The sequence below is a fragment of the Nannobrachium achirus genome (genome assembly GCF_963921795.1).
Source record: "Nannobrachium achirus genome assembly, chromosome: 20".
In the NCBI taxonomy this organism is placed as follows: domain Eukaryota; kingdom Metazoa; phylum Chordata; class Actinopteri; order Myctophiformes; family Myctophidae; genus Nannobrachium; species Nannobrachium achirus.
The window spans coordinates 13,711,420-13,734,831 of NC_137827.1; the positions used below are offsets into that span (position 1 = coordinate 13,711,420).

The 23,412-nt window shown below is 41.6% G+C and overlaps 2 protein-coding genes across 4 annotated transcripts in view; both read right to left on the reverse strand.

Moving 5' to 3' along the window:
* The window catches only part of ralgapa2 (Ral GTPase activating protein catalytic subunit alpha 2), a gene marked incomplete at its 3' end in the record, with an annotated part of 559,582 nt that overhangs the window by 533,518 nt on the left and 2,652 nt on the right, over positions 1-23,412 (reverse strand). The gene's annotated exons all lie outside the window — the stretch shown is intronic.
* Positions 12,939-14,798, reverse strand: nkx2.2a (NK2 homeobox 2a; the record flags this gene model as incomplete). 3 transcript variants are annotated; one of them, XM_080750528.1, is made up of 2 exons in its annotated part: positions 12,939-13,501; positions 14,528-14,798. In XM_080750528.1, 2 exons carry the CDS (start codon positions 14,796-14,798, stop codon positions 12,939-12,941), a joined length of 834 nt encoding a protein of 277 aa, XP_080606654.1. The 3 variants fall into 3 exon arrangements, with proteins under 3 accessions (XP_080606654.1, XP_080606653.1, XP_080606652.1); XM_080750527.1 differs by having other exon boundaries at positions 12,939-13,519; XM_080750526.1 differs by having other exon boundaries at positions 12,939-13,519; positions 14,519-14,798.

A 23,412-nucleotide genomic window follows, 5' to 3' on the forward strand; every position in this document is an offset into this window, starting at 1 on the left:
CCCCAAAATGTTTTTCCTATTGATTACTCACGCCATGGAGACTTGAGTTCAATAAACAAATTATGTATTTGTCGCATTCCTAAGACCATTAGGTTTATATCCATTGATTATAGTAAATGTATCTACAAACTCACACGCATCCTGTTGTGACGCAGTGTTAGCTTGTAGATCTGCAATTTTTGAAGAATGTTTGGCCCAGAATAGGGACGCTAGGGCAGTTGTTCTCAAACTTTCTCATGTCAAGGACCTCCAAATTGACACTTATTAGCCTGTGGACCCCCATTTAAAAAGATATGCCACAGGGACCCCCATTAGAGAAGACTTTTACGGCTATAGCAGTGATAGGACCCCCATTTGACATGCATTAGGCTATGGACCCCCATTAAATGGTATTTCTATCTCTGAGACCACAATTTATATTGTAAAATCAATGTTAACTCCAAGAGTGTACAAATGGAACCAAGTGGATCCTGACGGGTCTACTTGGTTCCATTTGTACACTCATGGAGTTACATACCCATAAAGTGTCCATGTATGTATCATTTAGCTGGGGGACCCCCCGGAACTCCCTCTAAGGACCGGACCCCACTTGGAGAAGCAATGCACTAGGGTTCATGTGGTTCATGTTTTAAAGCCAGAGCAGTCCTCAATATTGTGCAGGGAAACTAAACTGCTCTCGAGCTGAAAAACTACTTGGAAAAGTATAGCGACAACCAAATCCTAATTACATCAATCATTTGTTCATAGTTACTGTGTCACAAATCCTGGGTTTGTTTGCATTCCTATTCGCAATTTGCAAAGAGAGAAAACACATCAAAACAATTGGAATAAAATGGAAAATGATAATGACCGTGGTTGCCATTCATCAATGAGCATGAATCCCTATGAACGAGCCAACATCACAAATAAATAATCCATTTGCGGTTTGTGAAAGAATTGGACGCACACGTTGCATTAATGCCACACTTCACTGCCTCTTTGTTTTATGAATCAATAGACAATAATACACTTGTCTGGCATTGGCACAAATGAAACCATTCAAACGAAGTGACTTGCGAAAACTACGCTGCAGTCAAGATGAATACTAAAGCAAGACATTCTGTGTGCCGATTTAATTATGATCTTATACACTATTATTAGTGTTGCATACTACCAGTGGTGTAAAGTAACTAAGTACATTTACTCAAGTACTATACTTAGGTACAATTTTGATGATTTGACTTTACTTGAGTATTTCCAATTTTCAGTAATTTTACTTCTACTCCACTACATCTCAGAGGCAAATATAGTACTTTCACTCCACTATTTGAAAACTTTAGTTACTAGTTACTTTGTAGATTTTGATTATTATTACAAAATATACATTAACCACTTCAGCCATGTATACATTTCGGCCATTTGAAAATAGCCAATCTACAAGCTCACAATGTGTCGCAATGAGATGCATAATGAAATTGTAGATCTGCTATTCTCAAAGGATTTTTATACATTTTATAGTATTTATACATTTGAAAACTTATGACATGGGACTTTCTGTGCAATGACTTCTTTTGGCACTTAAAGCACATGTTATTATCAATACTTTTGTACTTTCCTCAAGTAAATTTAGAATTCCAGACTTTTACTGTGACAGAGTAACTCGACATTACAGTATTGATACTTTTAAACAGACGTGAGCACTTTTTCCCACCTCTGCAAAATACAAGTTCACAAACACACACAGTTAAAATGATCAGTGTTGGGGCGCCTGGTGGCCTAGTGGACCAGGCACATACCATATAGGCATTGCCATTTCGGCATCAATGCCTGTCGGTGTCGCCGGTTCGATTCCTGATCCGGGTGACCTTTGCCGCATGTCACTCCCTGTCTCTCCCCCATTTCTTGTCAGTCTATTGTCCAATCCAATAAAGGCAAAAAGCCCAAAAACAAATCTTAAAAAAAAAAAGATCAGTCTTAATTTAACCATTTCTAAGGGCCCGTGCACACTCTCAGAGTTACGTAAATCATGCACCCAGTAGCGTAGTGACCCCCCGCCGGGCCCCAATGCGAGGTTTTCACCACACAAGCTCACAAGCTTGTAGATCAGCTAATTTCGGCTACAGTTCTCAGAATATGGACACTAGGGTTCAAGTGGTTAATATAAAAAGGATTGGAAGATTTGGAGGACCCCCTGTAGTAACTCTGTCTGAGGACCCCCTGTTGAAGACCCCTGATATAAATGCTATTAATTACCTTTGAGTGGAAATTCTGTTCCTAATCCTCCTCCGATCGAGCCACAGACTGATCAACAATATCCTACTTGCTTCTGTAGCCTACAACTCTTTTTCTTTTTTAAGTGGGTGGCGGGCCCACCAAAGAAATCAGATATTAGTTTCAGAGCCATGCTGTAAAAAACAACCCATAACAACCCTAAAAAGACGGCAGGTCTCACTCACAGCTGAAGAGAGAAAATTCTTCATGCCTACCTCTAAAAGTAAACAGGACACAGCTGTCCTCAAGCAACTGATCACATTGGGCAATCAGTAGCACTTCTCAAGAGGGGCAATAGAGCGTGTCTTCTCAATCCGGTAAGCATTTCAAAATAAAAGTTTTATTTATTTATTTTTATTTTTATTTTCTTCCCTGGAGCGGTGGCGGCCCCGTCCCCCCCGGGCCCTAATGCGACTGCATCGGCTGCTTCCCCTATAGCTCCGCCCCTGCATGCACCACTAAGGCTTTCACTGTGCAGAAAACACATGATGCTGCTAGGGGTCCCGAACTGGGGGTCCTCCAAATCTTTGTGTGATAGAAACTTTTTTTCTCCTTTTTTACATTAACCACTTGAACCCTAGCGTTCAGAACTTTGGCCAAAAATAGCAGATCTGCAAGCGTTGCGCTGCGAGGCGTTGTGAGCTTGTAGATCGGCTATTTTCGGCAAAGAGGTTTGGTGTAGAAGGGAACTAAGGGACCAAGTACAGAGTGAAAGGTCAAGTTTTTTTACGCTTCAGAGGGTTAAATATCTGAAAACACAAATGGACATGAAAAAAGAATACTCTGACGATTGTGCTGTCAAACGATGAAACTATATGGAATCTATGAAAAAAGGTTGTGGGGGTCCCTGCTTCATCTCTCTCTCAGCTAAGGGGTCCTTGGCCTGAAAACGTTGAAGGCCCCTGTGCTAGAGCAAGGGTTTTCTCAAAGTGGGTGCTGTTATGCAAGTCCAGGGAGGCCGCAGACGCAGAGTCACCCTCAGTTTAACCACCAGTGGTTCCCAAACTCTTTGGCTCGAGACCCAAAAAGAGAAATCAGACTTTTGCCCAGGACCCAAACTAGTGAATACAGCAGATCTACACTATCTACTTGTAGATCGGCTATTTTCATCACTTCTTAAACATTTGTTTTCTAATTTCTGGAATTTCTTAGATTTTTATTTTATTTATTGATTGAATTACTTAGAAACCTCTTTATATATTTTTCTTTTATTCATGAAAATCTTAAAGGAGTAGTTCACCCCCAAAATGACTTTTCTTCTATTGATTAATCACGCCATGGAGACTTGAGTTCAATTAAAAATAAATAATAATAATAATAAAAATAAAAAAAGATTTGTTGCATTCCTAAGACAAAAATGTGATTATTGTAAATTTACCCCCATTGAATCTGGATGGGGACCTGAATGGATCTGGGTCCCCATCCGGAATAAATGGGGGTACATTTTTTGCCATCAATTCTTTTACTTTGGAATGCAACAAAAAACAAAAAATATTAGTGAACTCAAGTCTCCATGGCGTGAGTAATCAACAGATAAAAAGTCATTTTGGGGTGAACTACTCCTTTAAGGGACCCATAAAAATGTGTCCGTGACCCACAAATGGGTCCCGACCCAGTGCTTGGGAAACAGTGACTTGATTAGCTCTGGAGACAGGCAGGTTCAATGCCACCCCAGAGGAGGAGAGATGTTGTTTGTTCTGTGAACTTGGTGAAATTGAAAATGACGTTCACTTTTTGTTTTATTGTCCTAAATATGATGATATAAGAGAGGTATTTGTTAATAAGATGTCTTCCATCTGTGATGATTTCCTTGACTTAAATGATTATGAAAAACTTGTCAAAGGAGCTTTTGTTGTGTCAGATTTTGTTTGTCAAGCTTGGGAGAGAAGACAAAATACTGTATAATTCTGAAATGTATAAAACTGAATGTGTGACTATATTGTAAAACATATTGTAAACTTGTAATGGTGTCTTATAAACCCATGAGGATTGGGCACTCCGTGTGCAGGACACGAAAATAAACTAATCAATGAATCAATCAATGAATCAATCAAGCAATCAATCAATCAATCAATCAATCAATCAATCAATCAATCAATCAGATCCTCTAGTTTTGTAAAATGGTTGCTCTGTACTTGGTGCCTTCTTTTTCAGTCTACACCAAATCTCTTCACCAAAAACAACAGATCTTTGCTATACTCTCGTGCATGTGACACTGTGACAAAGTAAGAAATTAATTTACATTAAAAAAAAGAAAGAAAAAACATTAGAATTGAAAACATGGATACATGGGGTTTGCCTGACAGCAACGGTAGGCCTATACACTGTAAAATCGTGGTTGTTATTTATTTTACATTAAAAACATTTACTCACTGTACAAATGGAGTGCTGTCCGCACGCACGCACGCACGCACGCACGCACGCACGCACGCACGCACGCACGCACGCACACACACACACACACACACACACACACACACACACACACACACACACACACACACACACACACACACACACACACACACACACACACACTTTTTCCATCACAACAATACAAGACCGATTAATAAAATAATAGTTTTTCACTTATGTAGCAAACAATTTGTTATTGGAAATGTTGTTGTGACATATACTGTACGCATACAAAACCCACCTGACTGCAACTCCATCTTGTACAGTACACAACTACTGTAGCACTTTAGTCCATGTGACATTAGTGGTGTCCTTACCTAATGTGCCATAAAACAATCCACTATAATCCCAGTATAATTCAGTCCCACTAATCTGAACACTTGTTGTGTTTTGTGTGCTTCTAAATTATATATTTGTCATCTTAAAGCATTGGTTCTCAAAGTGGGGTCATTGAGAGAGTTCCTGGGGGTCCCCAGCTAAATGATAGTTAGGAACCAAATGGACCCTTATGGATCTGTAACTCAGAGAGTGTAGCCAAATGGAACCAAATGGACCTGTTATAAATTAACATTGATTTTACAATATAAATTGGGGTCTCAGAGATAGAAAGGCCATTAAATGGGTGTCCGTAACCCTAATATATGTCAAACTAGGGGTCCTTGAAATTAAAATGACTGAGCATCACTGCTAGTGCCGTGAAAATCTTCTTTTGGGGGTCCTTGACATGAAAAAGTTTGAGAACCACTGTCTTAAAGTAAACAGAACTCAGAGTTGAAGACCCCCAACTGTGCAGCGTGTTCACGACACAATGACGCCCCCTATAGGTGCGACGGTCACGGCGTCCCCTCCGATGGTCCTCTCTGTGACGTCATGGCGGTCTTCCTGACTCCTCCCACATTGGCCTGAATCAGGAATCAAGCCTGGTATGGTCCATTACCACCAGTGGTGGAAAAAGTACTCACATTGTTACTTAAGTAAAAGTATCAACACACTGCAATGTAGAAAAACGATGTTACAAGTAAAAGTCCGGAATTCAGAATTGACTTGAGTAAAAGTAGTGTTGGCATCAAAATGTAGGCCTAGTAGGTCTAGCCTACCAAAAGTAACTGTAAAAGTAGGATACTCATTGTGCAGTGTGAGTGTCCCGTTTCAAATTGAAAATAGGAGATCTACAAGCTCACAATGCTATTGTGTTGCATCGTGAGCTTGTAGATCGGCTATTCACAAATGTCCAAAATGTATATAGGGCTGATTGGCTGAAGTGGTTAATGTATGTTTTGTAATAATAATAAATTAATAAATAATAAATCTACAAAGTAACTTGTGTTGTGACTAAGGTTTTCACTAATTGTAGTGGAGTAAAAGTAGCCTACAATATTTTCCCCTGAGATAAGTAGAAACTGGGAACTAGGAAATTGGAAACTCTCCAGTAATAGCCTACCCGAAATTGTACTTAAATACAGACTGAGTAAATGTAGTCTTCTTAGTTAGCCTACTTTACAAATAAGCTAACATCAAGGTCTGCCATAAATTAGGCATAAATTAGGCTTCTTACTTCCAGAAATCGTTGCAATGTGAAGGATTTTCAAGTGACTTCATTCCACTCTGGTGAACGAGGCTGCTCTCATTCAAAGAAGTGACCTACAAGCTAACTATCACAGCTTCAATGGAGACCTGCTCTCTTTTTTTGGCAAGCTACGCCCTCTTGTGATGGAGTATAAATTAAGCCTATTCATTATATGGGCACGAGTCCACATTCATATTTTCACTCCTAACAATAGCTCAGATGTATGTATCGATTTTCTAAGTAGGCCATCCCAAAGTCACTTTACATGAAAGAAAAGGAACCAAATTTGTATTTGTCTTATATGTTTAGATTTAGGCCAACCTATAGTCTAAGGTAGCAAGTCAGTATGTCATAGAGCTAAACTGTGGGTCAAATTACATCAAGACAAAGCCTATCCTTACCTACCCCTGACCTTTTTTTCTTTTTTTTTTATACTGTAAATACTATTTATTTCTTGTTTTATTTTCCGACTGTCTTATGATATTTTTAGCATAGTAGCCTGTGTTTTATTTGTCTGTAATTTAAATGTTGTATGAATTGAGTATAAAGGGAACCCAATGCAAACAAGCCTAACAGCTTTCTTGTGGTCTTTATGAATGAACTGTACTGTCCTGTACCTTTTCCTATGCAAACTTCTAATAAAGTATTCAATCAATCAATCAAATGTCTGTATGGCTATTAATCAAAAGTGTACCACAATATACTGGGCGTGTCTCTCACAGATCTTTTGAAAATGTTTTTGAATTGAGCAAATAATATGATTATTGTTATTATTATTAACAACAACAACATTATTAATATATTATGTCGTTAGGACTAGAACAGTTGAAACCGTTGCCTAATTTGATACACCGGTTGCAATTGATAACTTATACTAGGCTAAATATCTATTGGTTAAACTTATATGAAATAAACATGTCTACATTTTTTTAATTGATTTGTTAATTGTTAGGGATCCGCGCGTTTGACCACTGAGTAGCCTAGGCCTAATAGGCTAGCTATTAACAGCCTTGGAATTCCTTTCTGAGTATTTACCAGATAGATCCAGATCGTACATTCCCAATCCCATGTAGAGGCGATTGGTTGTCTCTTATCCTGTTGCGCCACACCGCGGATTTACCCTGACACGTTCTCTCTCTCTCTCTCTCTCTCTCTCTCTCTCTCTCTCTCTCTCTCTCTCTCTCTCTCTCTCTCTCTCTCTCTCTCTCTCTCTCTCTCTCCCCCTCTCCCCCTCTCTCCCTCCCTCCCCCCTCTCTCCCTCCCTCCCTCTCCCTCTCCCTCTCCCTCCCTCTCTCTCTCTCTCTCTCTCTCTTATATGCCTATATTATAAAATATAATGATTATTATTAGCAACAAACAGTGTTCTCAAATGCGATGTCCATCATCTAAATGAACATGGATGCCAGTTAAGTTATGAGAGTTAATTATGAGAGAATATAGAAGGATTAATTGTTTATTTAATTATTTTATCATCAATATTTTATGTTGTGTGCAATTATCTGAACAACACGATACGACGAGTAAAATGTGAAGCTGTGCTGAAGCAAGAAGTTTATAGAATATTTGCCGGGACGCCAACTATAGACTTCTGCTTCCATCTAGTGGCAACCAGGCGTATAACATCATGTCCCTTCATATTTGGAGAGGTTGCATTTTCTATTCTTCCTCTTTCCATCTCTCTACCCCCCTTCTCTCTCTCTCTCTCTCTCTCTCTCTCTCTCTCTCTCTCTCTCTCTCTCTCTCTCTCTCTCTCTCTCTCTCTCTCTCTTTAATATCTGCACGCGGTGTCACGGTGGATCTAATCTGGATCTTCTTTAAGGCAATAAAACCAGATTGCTTCCTTTAAATGAAAGCGCCGCTTATTATAGCTTTGAAATCCTCGTTTATTTGGAGATGTACATGATAGAATATGATTCATGTCGAGGTTCAAATGGCAGGATGACGAAGATCTATGGTGTCCCAAAGTGCAGATTTCCTGGACTATTGTTTAATGGTGGTGGCTGGGCGGTGCAACGCTAAGAATAAGATGCGTGTTATTTCTGTGTATGAGTTTATTTAAGATACATAACCGCTGCTTTGGTCACATCACTTTGGAATCATGATAATAAAAACGGTATAAGTAGGCCTATCCAATATATTGTCCTCCGTGAATGTATCTGATATCTGTATAGCAGAGTGTGCAGCCTTTTTAGAAGAAGCAGCCTTTTTAGAAGAAGTCTAGTGTCACTGTCACCTTGGCTTTTCGAGAAATAATAATAATAATAATTGAATTATAATCATAATAGTGTGTGTGTGTGTGTGTGTGTGTGTGTGTGTGTGTGTGTGTGTGTGTGTGTGTGTGTGTGTGTGTGTGTGTGTGTGTCACATTGAGAAAAGAGAAGGCATAGCCTAACATTGGAATTATTACAAATGGGCAGCAAACAGGCCATATGTCCGTATGATATTGGATGACATTGGTCGCCTATATGCCTCACGCGCTTTGAATCAATTGATTCGGTATTTGTTTATCGAAATACGTCCTATTAGTAAGCTAGTCCACCAGACCTGCTAACGAGTCTATCAACATCTTCCCACGGGGGGAAAACAGCATCCAAAAAACGTATCCTTCCAACTAAGGCATATTTACGCAGTGGCGTCAGTTCAGAAAAAGCTAAGGTATGGCAACATGACTGGTGTCTTGCACGCGCGCCCTCGCGCGCGTGCAAGACACCAGTCATGTTGCCATACCTTAGCAACAGGCACGATGAATTTATTTTAAAAGGTACATTTAATGTTTCCCCCCCTGTAGCCAAGCCTAGGTATGGCAGGTGTCATAGCTTGCCATACCCAATTGACGCCTCTGTATTTACATTTAGAATAAAAAAGGTGTTTACTTGCAGCTGCAACTAATAGCCTAGGGTATCAAATAGGCTACTTGCACGTTTAAAATGCCAACACTATAGCCTACCTTTGCCAATAATTTAAGAGATCCCGCCGGTGATTCAGGGCGTATATACGTGACATTTAATGGGTGACAAATGTCACCCATATATATAAAAATCGCCCATATATATATCCAGATATGCGGATGTCTATTCATAAAAAATCGCGTCGTAAAAAAAAATGGTTTCCATGAAGCCACTTTAGAAAAGGCCAACGCACCACTTGGGCTCAAAGCAAACAAGGAAGAACAGTGTCTGTGAATTTAAAGGAGTTTGGAAATAGTTTTTCGCTAGCAGCGACCGCGGACCGTCCATTCGTCAGACAATAATCACTCTTTGAGTCTTTGGGGAGGCTGCAAATAAGGGCGCTGTTGTTGCGCGTGTTAGCATAGGCTCTATCAAGGATGAACGACTCCCTGTTTATCTGTGAATGGAGGGGCTTCTAGAATAGATATAGCGCGAATTTTTAATTCGTTTTTCTTTGAGAGACAACAATGCTTTATTTGAAAAGCCCCCCGGACCACAATTTGGGGTTTGTATTATAACAGAGAGAGGAGAGAGAGAGATCCCTTTCTGTCCTCTAGTTCGGGGTCCACAGCTGCCCATATGGAAATATCACTAGTGAAAATCCTCGGTGTCAATTCAAACCACGAGAGAGTTGGAATTGACACATGAGGATTTTTGCTAGTGAACCAATCGTCCGTCCTAATCTTAAAGCCCTGCTTCATCATACAAGTCTGTCGCACAAAACTAGTGAAAATAGCAGATCTACAAGCACACAAGTGATGTGGGCTTGTAGATCGGCTGTTTTCACTATGACGAGGTCACAAGGGCCTCTCTGCAATAAAATGTAAAACAAATAAAAATGAAAAACATGCAACGATTCATCTTCTCCCTGATCCATTGACACTTTTGGTGGACTTTTGGCGGTCTGATCCGCCTGACGCCGACCCAAGTGAAAATCTGGTTCCAGAACCACCGGTACAAAATGCGGACCTGCAGAATCTCTGACAGTCTGTCTACGCTGTCAGTCACTGTTAAAACAACGCCCACAACCACAACCAAAACCTCGGACTCAGATGAACCGCATCCTCGTTCGTATGAACTATGAACGCCTATACTAACACGCAGGGAAACTGCACGCACGGCCCCGCGGGGCCTGTGTGTGTGTGTGTGTGTGTGTGTGTGTGTGTGTGTGTGTGTGTGTGTGTGTGTGTGTGTGTGTGTGTGTGTGTGTGTGTGTGTGTGTGTGTGTGTGTGTGTGTGTGTGTGTGTGTGTGTGTGTGTGTGTGTGTGTGTCGCGTGAGTGTAGCCTGCCTATATTAGCTTAGTATTTAGTGCACAAAACTGCCCCGTCAGACAGAGCACGCGGGTATAAATCTGAGGGGAAATGGCAGTGATTGCATTGAGTGATCATGTCTTATTGGCCATAGATGGGATGTCCGTTCTGGATCTTGCTGCTGCAACAACAGGCTAATAATCAGGCTAGTAATCCAAATCCGTCGGCAAGCCTCCCGTATAGTGTTAAATTCACTGTTACACTGATGTACTATAGTGTATACGTGCACAGCATATAGGCTACAGTAATTCATACACTTTCAGTGTTTTTTTGCAACTAAAATGAATTAGCTAATTTAATTCGAGGCTTTCTTTCGGGACATTTATACGGCGAACCCGTATATTGAACGGCACGTGATATTTATATTCACTGTGGCGAAGAAACTAAAAAAATAACTGAAACGTCAGGATATTGACATCTTATTTAGCCCTCATGTCATGTGTTCACCCGGTACTCAAACACAGACCCCCTTTTTGTGACAAATTGAGTCTCCGATGTCCCACAAAAGGCACCACCAAGCTCCCCCCGAGACCCAATCCTGTAAATAATTAGCAAATCTTGTCAATTTAGCCTGTTTGTTTAGCGATAATAGGGGCGACTCTAACATCTGTTGTGAGATTTTAGGCTCTCGGACAAACAGAATGCATGGATTTTTTTGTTCGACTGGTTATCATATTTGCCCAAGATATTCAATCGAGTCTCGATAATCCGCAATGCGCCCCCGTGTGATTCACTGGGGACCACCAGTTGTGTGCCCTGGTTCTGGGTTGAGTTTTGACACAAATGAGCTACAATCCACCCTATTAACTTTAATAATGATATCAACAATATCCCCGATATTAAAGGAGTATATAGCCTAGTTCACCTCCAAAATGAAATTTTTTTCTATTGATTTTTCACCCTATGGAGACTTGAGTTTAATATTTTTTTAGTTTGTTGCATTCTTAAGACAATAATTTATAACGCAAATGCGTTTGTGTCTCCATCCGGCATCAATGGGGATACATTTATTGTAATCAAATGATCGTCTTAGAATGCAACAAAAAACACAAGTCTCCATTGGTTAGTAATCGATACAAAATAAGTCATTTTTGGGGTGAACTACTCCAATTTAAAACATCAAAATTAAGACCGCGTGTGCAGTGTCGGGTATTTTAATAAAGGCTGCCGACTTATTGATTATTCCTGCTCAAATAATGATGTATAAACGTTCCTATAACTCCCTTATAACAACATTATAACACATTTGTTGCATTCATTTGTAAATAAATCCTATAGCCTACCCACCAGTCCACACGCGCGCTCTTGGTCGCGAGCGGTTGTGTGGGGTTTACTAAAATAAGGAGAGCTTTGCGCTCAATAGCTTCTTAGCTTGAAGAAGCCCTCTTCTATTAAGTGAGTGGATTTTAGTCCCATTTCCACACAAAGTGAACGCCGGCCTCTTTATTAAGGAGGTGGATCCATTTCGTATAGGGGGAAAAAAATTCTTCGGATTAAATTTGGCTCAAAGGAAAAAAAGAATTCAAGTGCGCGAGTGGGAGATTTATTCACACAGGACACAGCCCCAAAATCCATTCTCTGCCACTTAAAGCAAACTGGCTCTATAGCGTCTAAACACATCACCATTACGCAGTTTACGCACTCTATTCAAAGCTAATCAAATCCAATATAGGACACGTAAACCCTAAAAAAAAGCGTAATTTCTGAAACACATCATTTTTGTTTTTATTAAAATCCTTATAAAAACGGGGATATTATACCACCATCAACGCGCGGACTTAAACTTGTTCACATAATGGAAAACTTGACACGGCAGCAGTAAAACCGTAATTATGTTTTGGGAAATATATAATAGGCCTATGCAGCTATATAAGCGCTCCTCAAACCGTTCTATAGGTTGCAAAACAATCGCCACAAAGTTATTTACAGGAACAAAATGAAAACAAATGAAAGAAGAAGAGCTAAAAGTTGCCAATGTTTATTCGTGGCCATAAATATTTTCGGTCCATAAAAGAAGCAATAATGAAATTAAAAATTCTTCTATAATTATAAAGTGGTTTTGTACGTGCTGATAACACGGAAGGACAAAAAGAAAACATTGTTTTTTTTTCTTCTACAACACACAACATACTTTACAAAAAAATAAAATAAAAAATAAGATCACAAGAGCATTTTTTTTGACATTCTTTAAATCTATAGGGAGGAGGAGGAGGCAGGACCCAAGTCTTGTTTCGAACCCAAAGTTCTCTTTTTTTCCTTTTTTTTACGAAAACATGTAAACACGGCGCACACATTGAGCCCCGAATAAAACGATATAAGGGTCAAAGCTGCAAAGAATGAAAAGTCTTTTTACTTTGTCGTGAACTCCCTATTGTGCTCTCAAAAGGCAGCTCGCCAGTCTTTGTTTGTTTGTGGTTTTTTTGTTTGTTTATATATTGTTTTTTTTTCACCAAGTCCACTGTTGCGTTTGCACCAAGTGATGCGCTGAGGGGAATTGCGACGCTGCTGCGGCGGCGGCGCTGTATTGCGCGTTATATTGCATGTGTTGGAGCGACTGGGCGCTATACGCCGAGAAGGGGATCCCAGCCTGAAAAGTGGCCGCCAAGTCCTGAGCTTTAAGAGTGTGACAAGGCTTCCCGTCCCTGACTAACACCGGCACGGCCACCCGCCTGGGGGACGGGAGGTGGGTCACTTCCATACCTTTTTCGGCGCGGGCCCGCTTCATTTTGTACCGGTGGTTCTGGAACCAGATTTTCACTTGGGTCGGCGTCAGGCGGATCAGGCTGGCGAGGTGCTCCCTCTCCGGCGCGGAGAGGTACCGCTGCTGCCTGAACCGCCGCTCCAGCTCGTAGGTCTGCGCCTTGGAGAACAGCACCCTCCGCTTGCGCTTCTTGCCCGAGTCGCTGCCGCCGTTGCTCGAGGTCTCCTTGTCCTGGTCCGGGGACTCGTCCGCGGAGGGTTCCGGCGACTTGGCCGAGTCCGCGTGGGAGCCGGCGGACAGGCCGTGCACTGCGCAAAACACAAACACTGTGAAAATGATGACATTATATAAATAAAAAACGATGCCAGGGCCCGTTGTTGGACATTTCACCAAGACAATGCACATGATGTATCCTCTATCCGTTATACTGCAAAGTTGACATAAGTATTTAACCTGCTTAAACCCAGCTCTGTTCCGAGAAAAAAAACGGACACGAGTTGCAACTGGAGGCTACTTGGACCCCTTTTGTCCGTCTTCTACACCAAATCTCTCTTTGCCAAAAATAGCCAATCTATTGCTTCGCATTTTGTTACATTGTGAGCTTGTAGCTCTGCTATTTTTGGCTAATGTTCCTCAGAATATGAATGGGTTCAAGTGGTTAAAAAGTGTATTGTTGCAACTTGCATCACAAACGGTATAATGTTTTTTTTCTTATTTTTTTATAATAATAATAAAAAGTACGAATAGATCAAATAATTCTCAAGCTTGATATGTAATTCATATACTTCATTGCACGTGTGCTTGTCGAAAAATCATATATATTCGGCAAGCAACACCGTCGTGGCTAAATTAGGATTTTTTTCTGTAATGTGGAGAGAGCTGAACCATTAGTCAAAGTCTCTTCACTGGAGCATCAAAGCTCGTATTGTCTGCCCGTAAATCCGCATAGAATGCAGAGTCTAAAGGTTCATAATAGTTCCCAGCCCAGATAAAACCGGCGTGAAAAATCACGGTTTTTCCACCATGCATGCGTGCACGCACGCACGCACGCTCTCTCTATGGATTACATATTAAATCATGGTTTTCCTCCATGCATGCATGTGCGCACCGTGGATCAAATATGAATCTACATAACATGCACTAAAACAATTGTTGAGCTTTAGCGCCTCGAGATGACGAGAGAGCAGTGCGGTGCACTTGTGCATAAAAATGAACCACGAATCCATCTGCATGGATTCTATCAAATATTACATTTTCAGGGAAAAGTCACTATATTATGTAGCTCCATAAAGCAATAAGATCATTGTTTTTCTCTTATATAGGACAATACTTACATGAATACTGAATGCTATCCGTCGTGGCGAGCCATCGCGTGTAAGGATTGTCACTACTGTCATAAAACGGGTTCTTTAAAGGCAGACCGGGAACGCTTTCCAGCGGACTTTGCACCAAAACTCCCGCAGTCTTCGTCGTGGTGGACGCGGTCTCGGAGCCCTCGTTGTCCTCCTCCGCCCCCGTGATAGATCCGTCTTCATCGTTCGTGTCGGGCAGGTCCAGAATGTCCTTCACAGAGAAGCCCGTCTTGGTGGCGCTGCTCAGCGACATGTTCTGGAGACGGGGCGTCAATGCAGCTACTATAGGGGAGCAAAGTTGCTGCTTGGTCCGGTGTGATGGGCAATCCGCTGTTTCTTGATAGAAAAACACAGACCAAAAAAAAAAAAAAAAGGGAAAAGGGAAAAAAAGAGACAAGGCGATGTTTCAGAAAATATATAGATCACTGTACTTTATACGAGCCGCTTCTTCTTTCGCTATAACGCTGATATAACTACTAGACAGTCAAAATCAAATCACGAGCCACTACTGTCCATATTAAGCGTTCATCGCCTGCGAGGAAAGAGGCAGTACGCCGGTTGGTTCGTTCGGGTGGTTGGTTGGTTCTGTTGTTAAGTCCAATAGTGGAGGAGGAAGAGTGCCAAAGTGGCTGAAGTGCTAGATCTGGCTCATGGACGCTATGGCTGTGCTACTGCTGTGGTGGTGCTTACAGGGGAAATAAACCATTACCGGCCCGCGCGGTCCATATAAGGTTGGTCTCAACACATGAACCTGCAGTGAAAAAGCATTAAAAAGCAAAAAGGTTGGCCACGTGTGGGCGGGTCTTAGGAGTCAAGTGGATGAAGACAGTGTTTGCAGATGTGAAATTGTGGGTTTTGGGGAGATCCGAGCCTCTACCATTGGTGCTTCAGAACATGATGAGTGGTGTAACGTGTCAATTAATTACAAAGATGGGGAGGGCCTTTTTTACACCCTATTTACATACAAAGGGCCTCCAAGTAGCGTTATACTCGGGAATACTCAAAAGCCCCGTTTTAACAAATTGCTCCGGAAAACGATTCTTCTTTTTTCTTTTCTTTTCCTTTTTTTTTTTTTTTTTTTTTGCGTTATGCTCTCCGCCAATATTTTGTGCTAATAATATTAATGAACCAAAAAAAACTCTACGACGGAATCTGCATTCTAGGGTTGGAGCACAAAAGTGTTAGGTTCTTTGTTTTGTTTGGTTTTTTCTTCTAGATGGGATCCACTGCAGGAAAGAGGAGCTTTTGTTCAACATTTCGGGGGCTAATTTATGTAAACCTTTTCTGTCAATATTTTTGCCAGGGCTTAGGGACGAGAGTCTCTGTTTGTTTGAAAACACTAAGCAAGCATTCAGGAGAGCAAAGGCCCATGCAGACAAATGAGCCATGGACAATTATATGGAGAAGATGATATAAGAAAATAATATGATAATAATAACAACCGTGAAAACAATATGTATATATATATTTTAATTTCTCCAGTTGATCCATGCACGCGTGTGTTACAAATAAAGTTCAAATGAATAGAACAAATAATGCAATAATAATAATAACAATAATAATAATAATAATCTTAATATTAATAATTAAAAAATAAGGTATAACAGTCAATATTATACCAGCAGGTCGCGCACCATTGATTATAGGCCCATTTGCTTTGCACATTTTTTATTCGTTCCTGTGCATATTTTCCACATCACCTTAAGCCAATGGACGCCACGATGTTATGTCCCTTTTGTCATATTTATTATTAGCCTATTTTATTTGTATATATATATTTTTAGAGTAGCCTATACGTAGTTTAGGCCACAATTTTGTCCGTTGTTTTTTAAGTGCTCAACCTCGCGTTTTTCTTGAGAGCAGCTGACCACTAATCATTGTTTGTATTGTCTCTTTTGGAGTTGTTGCAATGCAAGCTCGCACTGTCGGATTTGTCAGCGTCGCTTGGGGAGAAAAAAAAGAACAAACCTATACAAGGTTAAGCTGTCAGTAGATCTGCCTCATTTTCGACAAACGACACCGTCGTACTGCGGAGTAAATCAACTCCACGCTCTATTTTCCTTCCCTCTTCCAGACTTTTCACTTTCACTTGTGTCCCCTCTCCTCTCTCTCTCTCTCTCTCTCTCACTCTCTCTCTCAGTCACTCCCATGTCGCCTCCTCTCCAGTATGTGATGTGGGTGACAATGTTTTCAGGTTTTTTTCTTCTAAAGTCCCCCCTCTCTCCTCTCTCTCTGTGTGTCTCTCTCTGTGTCTCTCTCTAGCTGCTCCAAGGCTGCTCATCCTGGGTGGTCGTCGGGTACCGGGGCCAAACACAAATACAAACCGATTGCTAAGCTGCAGACAATGGGGGAAATGTAGACAAATGTCCGGCTCCTGTTGGATGCTTTTGTCCCGCCAGCTAGTTTTTTCTCTCTCTCGCCTCCTCTCCTCCTTTTTTGCATTTATTTCTGCGGTGAAATAATGGATGATTGACGCCCCGCGGCACAATGCTTCCTAACTGTGTGGAATAAATCTGAGCTTGTTCCGAGTTGTCATGGCATTCAACCGCTTTCAATGGACTATATCTCTTCATTCAATCCACCAAGCCTTTTGCCACAATATTAAGGAAAACTCCTTCATCTCCGCACACGCGCGCGCGCACGCACACGCAGGCAACTCCTGGAAATATAGCATCTATCTTCTTGTGCCTTTGTATTTAATTGCTATTGTGTGTTTTTTACATTTTTATAACCAGGCCTTACACTGCATCCAAAATAACTCTTATTGATATGAGGCCTGAATTATCAATAACACAAATATAACAAGCAAAATAATAATAAAATTAATCATAATAATCATAATCATAATAGCTCATATAAAATACATGTATTGTTATTATTAAATTGATGTTTATACCCTATTAATAAACGCAATCATGTTATTTCTTTAATTTAAACATATCTATATCATTGGGCTGTAACTATAGCAGCTTCTCTGTGTGCAATGACTGACACAGCGTCATCACCACCTGACCCATTAGGCCTAAAGTAAATATTTCTCGGGACTTGGGCAGAATTAATCACAGGTCCCTGCGTCCCGCAATGAATGGCTCCATTGAGGTGAACGAGAGAGAAGGAGAGAGAGAGAGCTGAGAGAGAGAGAGAGAGAGAGAGAGAGAGAGAGAGAGAGAGAGAGAGAGAGAGAGAGAGAGAGAGAGAGAGAGAGAGGTTATTGACCTGATCCACCAAAAGAAGCGATGCTGATGCGTGGCTTAAACCCTCCGTGTGAGCGACCTCGGTGCCCGGCCCGGCCAGGGCACGGAGGTTCACACCGGGAATCTTTCCACAATATTTGGTCGTATGCAGTTATGTGTTTTTGTTTTTCTTCGTTATTATTAAGCCTATACTAGAAGCTGGGCCGCCCGAGGATTTTAAGCTCCCACTTGAGTGGTGGCATGGTATAGGCCTAGAGTTTGCATGTTTATTTAGTTTGGTCTTTGTTTTAGTTTTTTACCATTGAACTTGTGAAATATTCCCGCCTCTAATTGGCTAATTGACCAGGGCACTTGTACAAGGGACTGGTTAAAGGTTATAAAAGTATAATAGCCTATATAACAGCATTCAGCTTTTTATTTTGTTTAAAAAAAAATAATGTCCTGAAATCAACCGAATGTCCTGATTTCAGGACATATTTATAAGGAGAGAGAGAGAGAGAGAGAGAGAGAGAGAGAGAGAGAGAGAGAGAGAGAGAGAGAGAGACGGAGGAAACCAAACGTTGGGTTTAGCCTTGCTCTGCAGTGTTTGCAGCCCAGGACCGTGGAGATCTTAGCTTTACTTTACCACGCGTGTCATTCAGCTTATCCATGCTTATTTGTGGCATTAAGGGTTCCAGGGACACACACGGAGGGAGGGAGGGGGTTCAGGCCCACCAGGGCCCGGGGCTGGGCTGGGGGGAGGAGGATGATAGTTTTTGGTGACACGGCGCATGGGAGCGTGTTCTCGGGGATGTATTTGATCAGTTGAACCGGGGAGGAGGTTCTGAACTGGAGGGAAGAGAAGGAGGTGGATGTTGTTCCACATGAGCCTGAAGTGCTTCGTACTTCACTTGGAGAGCGTCTGTGTGTTTACCTGTTTACACACACAGGTAGTTCAAACACAGAGGCGTCAACTGGGTATGGCACGGTAAGGCAGCTGCCATACCTTGGCTACAGGGAAAACAATATATATATACTGCGTAAAATAGAATCATCGTGCCTGTTGCTAAGGTATGGCAACATGACTGGTGTCTTGCACGTGCCCCTTCCACACCAGCCATGTTGCCATACCTTGAACTGACGCCACTGTTCAAACAGCACCACTCACTCACATTCTCAGCGTTCATTTAACTCTGAGAGGGGTTAAAATAAAGAGAAAAGAAAAGGGAAAATCCAACACACACACACACACACACACACACACACACACACACACACACACACACACACACACACACACACACACACACACACACACACACACACACACACTCTTCTTAGGAGTAAAATTAGCATTGAGGATTTGATCACTTATAATGGAATAGTTCCATAGGCTAGTAGGCTATAAACTGAGGGTGGTTATAGTCATAAACTTATTATGTAGGTAGGCCTAACTTATTGTAAGAATAAATCATTCTTAATAGAATTAGTCAGGCCTATACTCAGCATACCAATAATGATAATAATAAATATTATTACTAGTATTACTAGCACTATACTACTAGTATTAGCCCATTGTTTATTATTGTGTATTACCAGTAAACTGACTCAATGACTCAACGAGTGAATGAACTGATAATAAACAAAGACATTTTATTCTGATTAAGAAAAGGTATAGAATCTGGATGCAGCTGCACAGCACGCACGCACACACACACACACACACACACACACACACACACACACACACACACACACACACACACACACACACACACACACACACACACACACAGCTGCCTTTCTCAAGCTGGACCTTATCATCCTCGCACTCTCTCGGAGTGACCAGGGTGTGTGTGTGTGTGTGTGTGTGTGTGTGTGTGTGTGTGTGTGTGTGTGTGTGTGTGTGTGTGTGTGTGTGTGTGTGTGTGTGTGTGCGCGCGCGCGTGCGTGCGTGCGTGCGTGCGTGCTACGGATTCATCAAGATTCAACAGAACCAGCTGTGGTGTGAGAGCATGTTGTCACAAGACCCTCCAATGAAAAGTATTACCAATTGAGTATTAAGACTATATTTCTCACATTTTAATGTTTTCCAATGTGTCTTACTACAATACGACTGCTTTAGGCCTACTAGTTACTATACTATAGTTGAAATGATAGTAGGAAACAAACAATATTATATCATATTCTGTCTGTTAGAGCTGGTTATTATCATTTTAAAGCTGGTTAGGGTGTTTATTATTTAGGATGTTGAAGCTTAGGACGTCCCAACGGATTTTCAATCACGATTCCACAACAGAGCAAAAAAACAATTAATTTTTCAAATGAACTAAAAGAAAAAATAAGGAGGACAAAAAGGGAGAGAAAAATGCCCCACGGATGAATTATAATAATTCCCTTCCTACATTCTTCCAAATTTCCATGGGTGCAATTGTTCCCAAATAAGCGAAGAAAGGGGCCTTTATATGCTTGATTAAATAAATATATATTCGATTGAATGCAACGGCAACGCCGCGGGAAAGGCCAATATAATAACGTTGATCATTCATTCAACCTCCCTTTAATCGCCGAATTTCAGCTATGTTTTCCGGGGCCGCCCCGCGGGCAAACAGCGTCAGCGTTTGATAAAGGTAACCCTTTATCAAAGCCGATCCGTGATGAATGGAGAGTGACAAGGCACATTTCCTCCCCTAGCCCCATGATTAAAAGGCTCTATATAATGTATAATATGCAGGTAAAGCCGAGTCCCGGTTTTATTTATGGGGCTAAGCCGTGGCCCCGGGCGCCGCGGCCCCCGAGGCACAAATCATTTTGGAACGAGTCGCCCCGCGCTCTCCCAGGGAAGAAAATCCCAGGCACCTTTCCTTCGCTTCAGGGCAAAACAAAAAAAAAAAAAAAAAGGAAAAAAAGCGCCGGGGTCTTTATTCGTTTCCCCTTTTCCCTCTAATGATTAAATATGTCACGGCGAGATTAGCAGTCGCGTCCGCGCCCGAGGAGACGGCGCCCTCCATTTGTTAACGTTAACACACCAACCGGTTTATTTGTAACGGTGCATTTTCGTGCATGCCACGATCGTTTAGCGTTAGTGCGAGACGAATTAAAAGGGGGGGAGGTATTATTATTTTTTAATCACTTCCTATTTCAATATCCCAATGATGATGATGACACCATGGGGGCCATTGTCGCTGGAGTCTTACGTGAGACATGGATTATTAATCACAGGAGAAATATCTCTTTATTATTTGTGCCCGCGTGCAAGTGTACTACTGCTGCTGCTGCTGCTGCTGTGCTAGGCCTACGCACAGCTGCACATCACCCTTTGCAAACGCGATTCTACGACTTCCCGAAGCCCTCCTCCACGGCGCAGATCTTTGGGCTGCACTAAAGAGATGATGATGATGGCACCAGTATAGACAACCTGCCCTTCTAGTTGAGGAGGAGAGAGCACAGTCAGCTGGAGTGCGGTCGTATCGTTAACAGCTGTTGACATCTGCGGTGTTCTAGCGGACTCTGCCGGCGACGCCGCGAAACAGCAGGGGGTGCCGACACATTAGACGTGACACCTTTTTTTCGCTGTGTTGTTGTACAATCAGTGTTTCTCAAACTTTCAAATTTCAAGTCCCTTCCTTAACTCTGACAGGGTACACATGTTATAGGGTCCACTTGGTTCCATTTGTACACTGTCAGAGTTACAGACTTGTATGGGGCAATTTAGACCCCCCCTAAAGGAACCCCCTGGAATCCACTTTGAGAACCACTGTTGTACAATATAATTCAGATATGTTAAATACATATTCATGGTAAGTGCAGTGTTTATTTGCTGGTAAAATGTATATAGGCCAAAATGTGTTATATTATAGCACTAAGAGTCATCACAGGTGTCCATAATCCATTTCAGCAAATATATAGCAGGCCTGCCTTGTAGTTATTTAATTGCATGGCCTATTCAGACCAGCCATGGTGTGGAAGAATGTAATACATTTTATAATTGATATAGGCCTAAAGAGACCATTACTCTGTCAAACAGGTATAGAGGTTGCAAAAAGGTGCATGGGGAAAAAGTGTCTGAGAATGCGTTCACTTAATTCTGAGTATAATTCGATATTCGTTCAAAATCACAAGAGAAGCAATGCTATAATAAAACGTTGGTTCTCAAAGTGGGGTCCGGGGACCCCCGGGGGTCCTTGAGGGATTTCCAGGGGGTCCCCAGTTAAATGATAGCCAGGAACCTTATGGGTCTGTATAAGTGTACAAATGGAACCAAATGGACCCGTTATAGGGTCCATTTGGTTTCATTTATACACTCTCAGAATTAAATGAACATAGATTTTACAATACAAATTGGTGTCTCAGAGTTAGAAATATCATTAAATGGGGGTCCGTATAACCTAATCCATGTCAAACTGGGGGTCCTTGGGGGGGGGGGTCCCTGGCATATCTTTTTCAAATGGGGGTCCACGGGGCTAATAGGGGTCAATTTAGGGGTCCTTGACACGAAAAAGATACGAGAACCACTGCTAAACACAGGACACACATCACTTTATACTCTGACAATAATTGTCCACTTTTTCAATGTATAATTAAGGCATGCATGATAGAGGCTCATCAGACAGACTCACCATGCCAATATTAGAGGTAGGGGGGGAAACACATAATATTTAAAAAGGGTAATAGCTATATTATAGTCAGTCTGTGGAAACTAACGCGATCATAATTATAATTGGCTTACCTATATGTCGGTGGAAGGAAGGAAGGGGCTGATCGTTAACAACACAGCACGGATCGAGCAGAGAGAGAGAGAGAGAGTTAATGAAATATCTCCAAATGGGAGTCAGGAGTGCGTGCAAAAGATAAGCCCCTGATGTGCTTTATATACCCAGAAAGCAAGTGCTCCCTTTTTCCCCCTCGTATTGTCCAAGTGCCGTTTGCATAGCTGCCCAAGTGGCCGTGCGTCCTGCACTGCATGCGCGACTCGCTGACATTACGAGCGTGTTTGTTTTCCAAGCCCGCGAGTGACGTGAAACAAAAATATTGGCCATATGTTCATATGGCAATAAATTGGTCGGGAGTGCAAACACGGCTCCTTGTGTCAGTGTGTGAGGAGGACGGTGCTTTGAACTCAACCCCACCGCAGCTTTATTATTAGTAGGCTATTTCACAGTGGTGCAAAGTAACATTTACATTGACTTAAGTGCTGTAGGACTAGCAGTAGAATTTTGAGGTATTTGTAGGCTACTTTACTTGAATATTTTCAATTTGCAATAGCCTACTTTTACTTCTTGTCCACTATACGTCTCTGATTCAAATGTTCTTTTATTCCACTCCAATTATTTATATTTTACTTTATATTTATAGATTATTATTAAAAAACGTAGTAACCACTTCAGCCCTATATTTACATTTCAGTCATTTGAAAATAGCAGATCTACAAGCTCACAATGTGTTGCGAAGCAATGCATTGTAGAGCTTGTAGATATTTTCAAAATACTTTTGTACGTTTGAAAACTTGAAATGGGACATTCTGCACAATGAGTAGACTTAGGGTGACCATATTTTCAGCCACTCAAACCGGGACGCAAAACACTGTTGCCTAAAACTGGGACCCTAAAAGCAATGCGCACGTTACCGCGCACGCGCGTGCCCATTCTCTAACGTTCGTGCACGCGCACACACGCACCGCAGGGTTGCAAACAG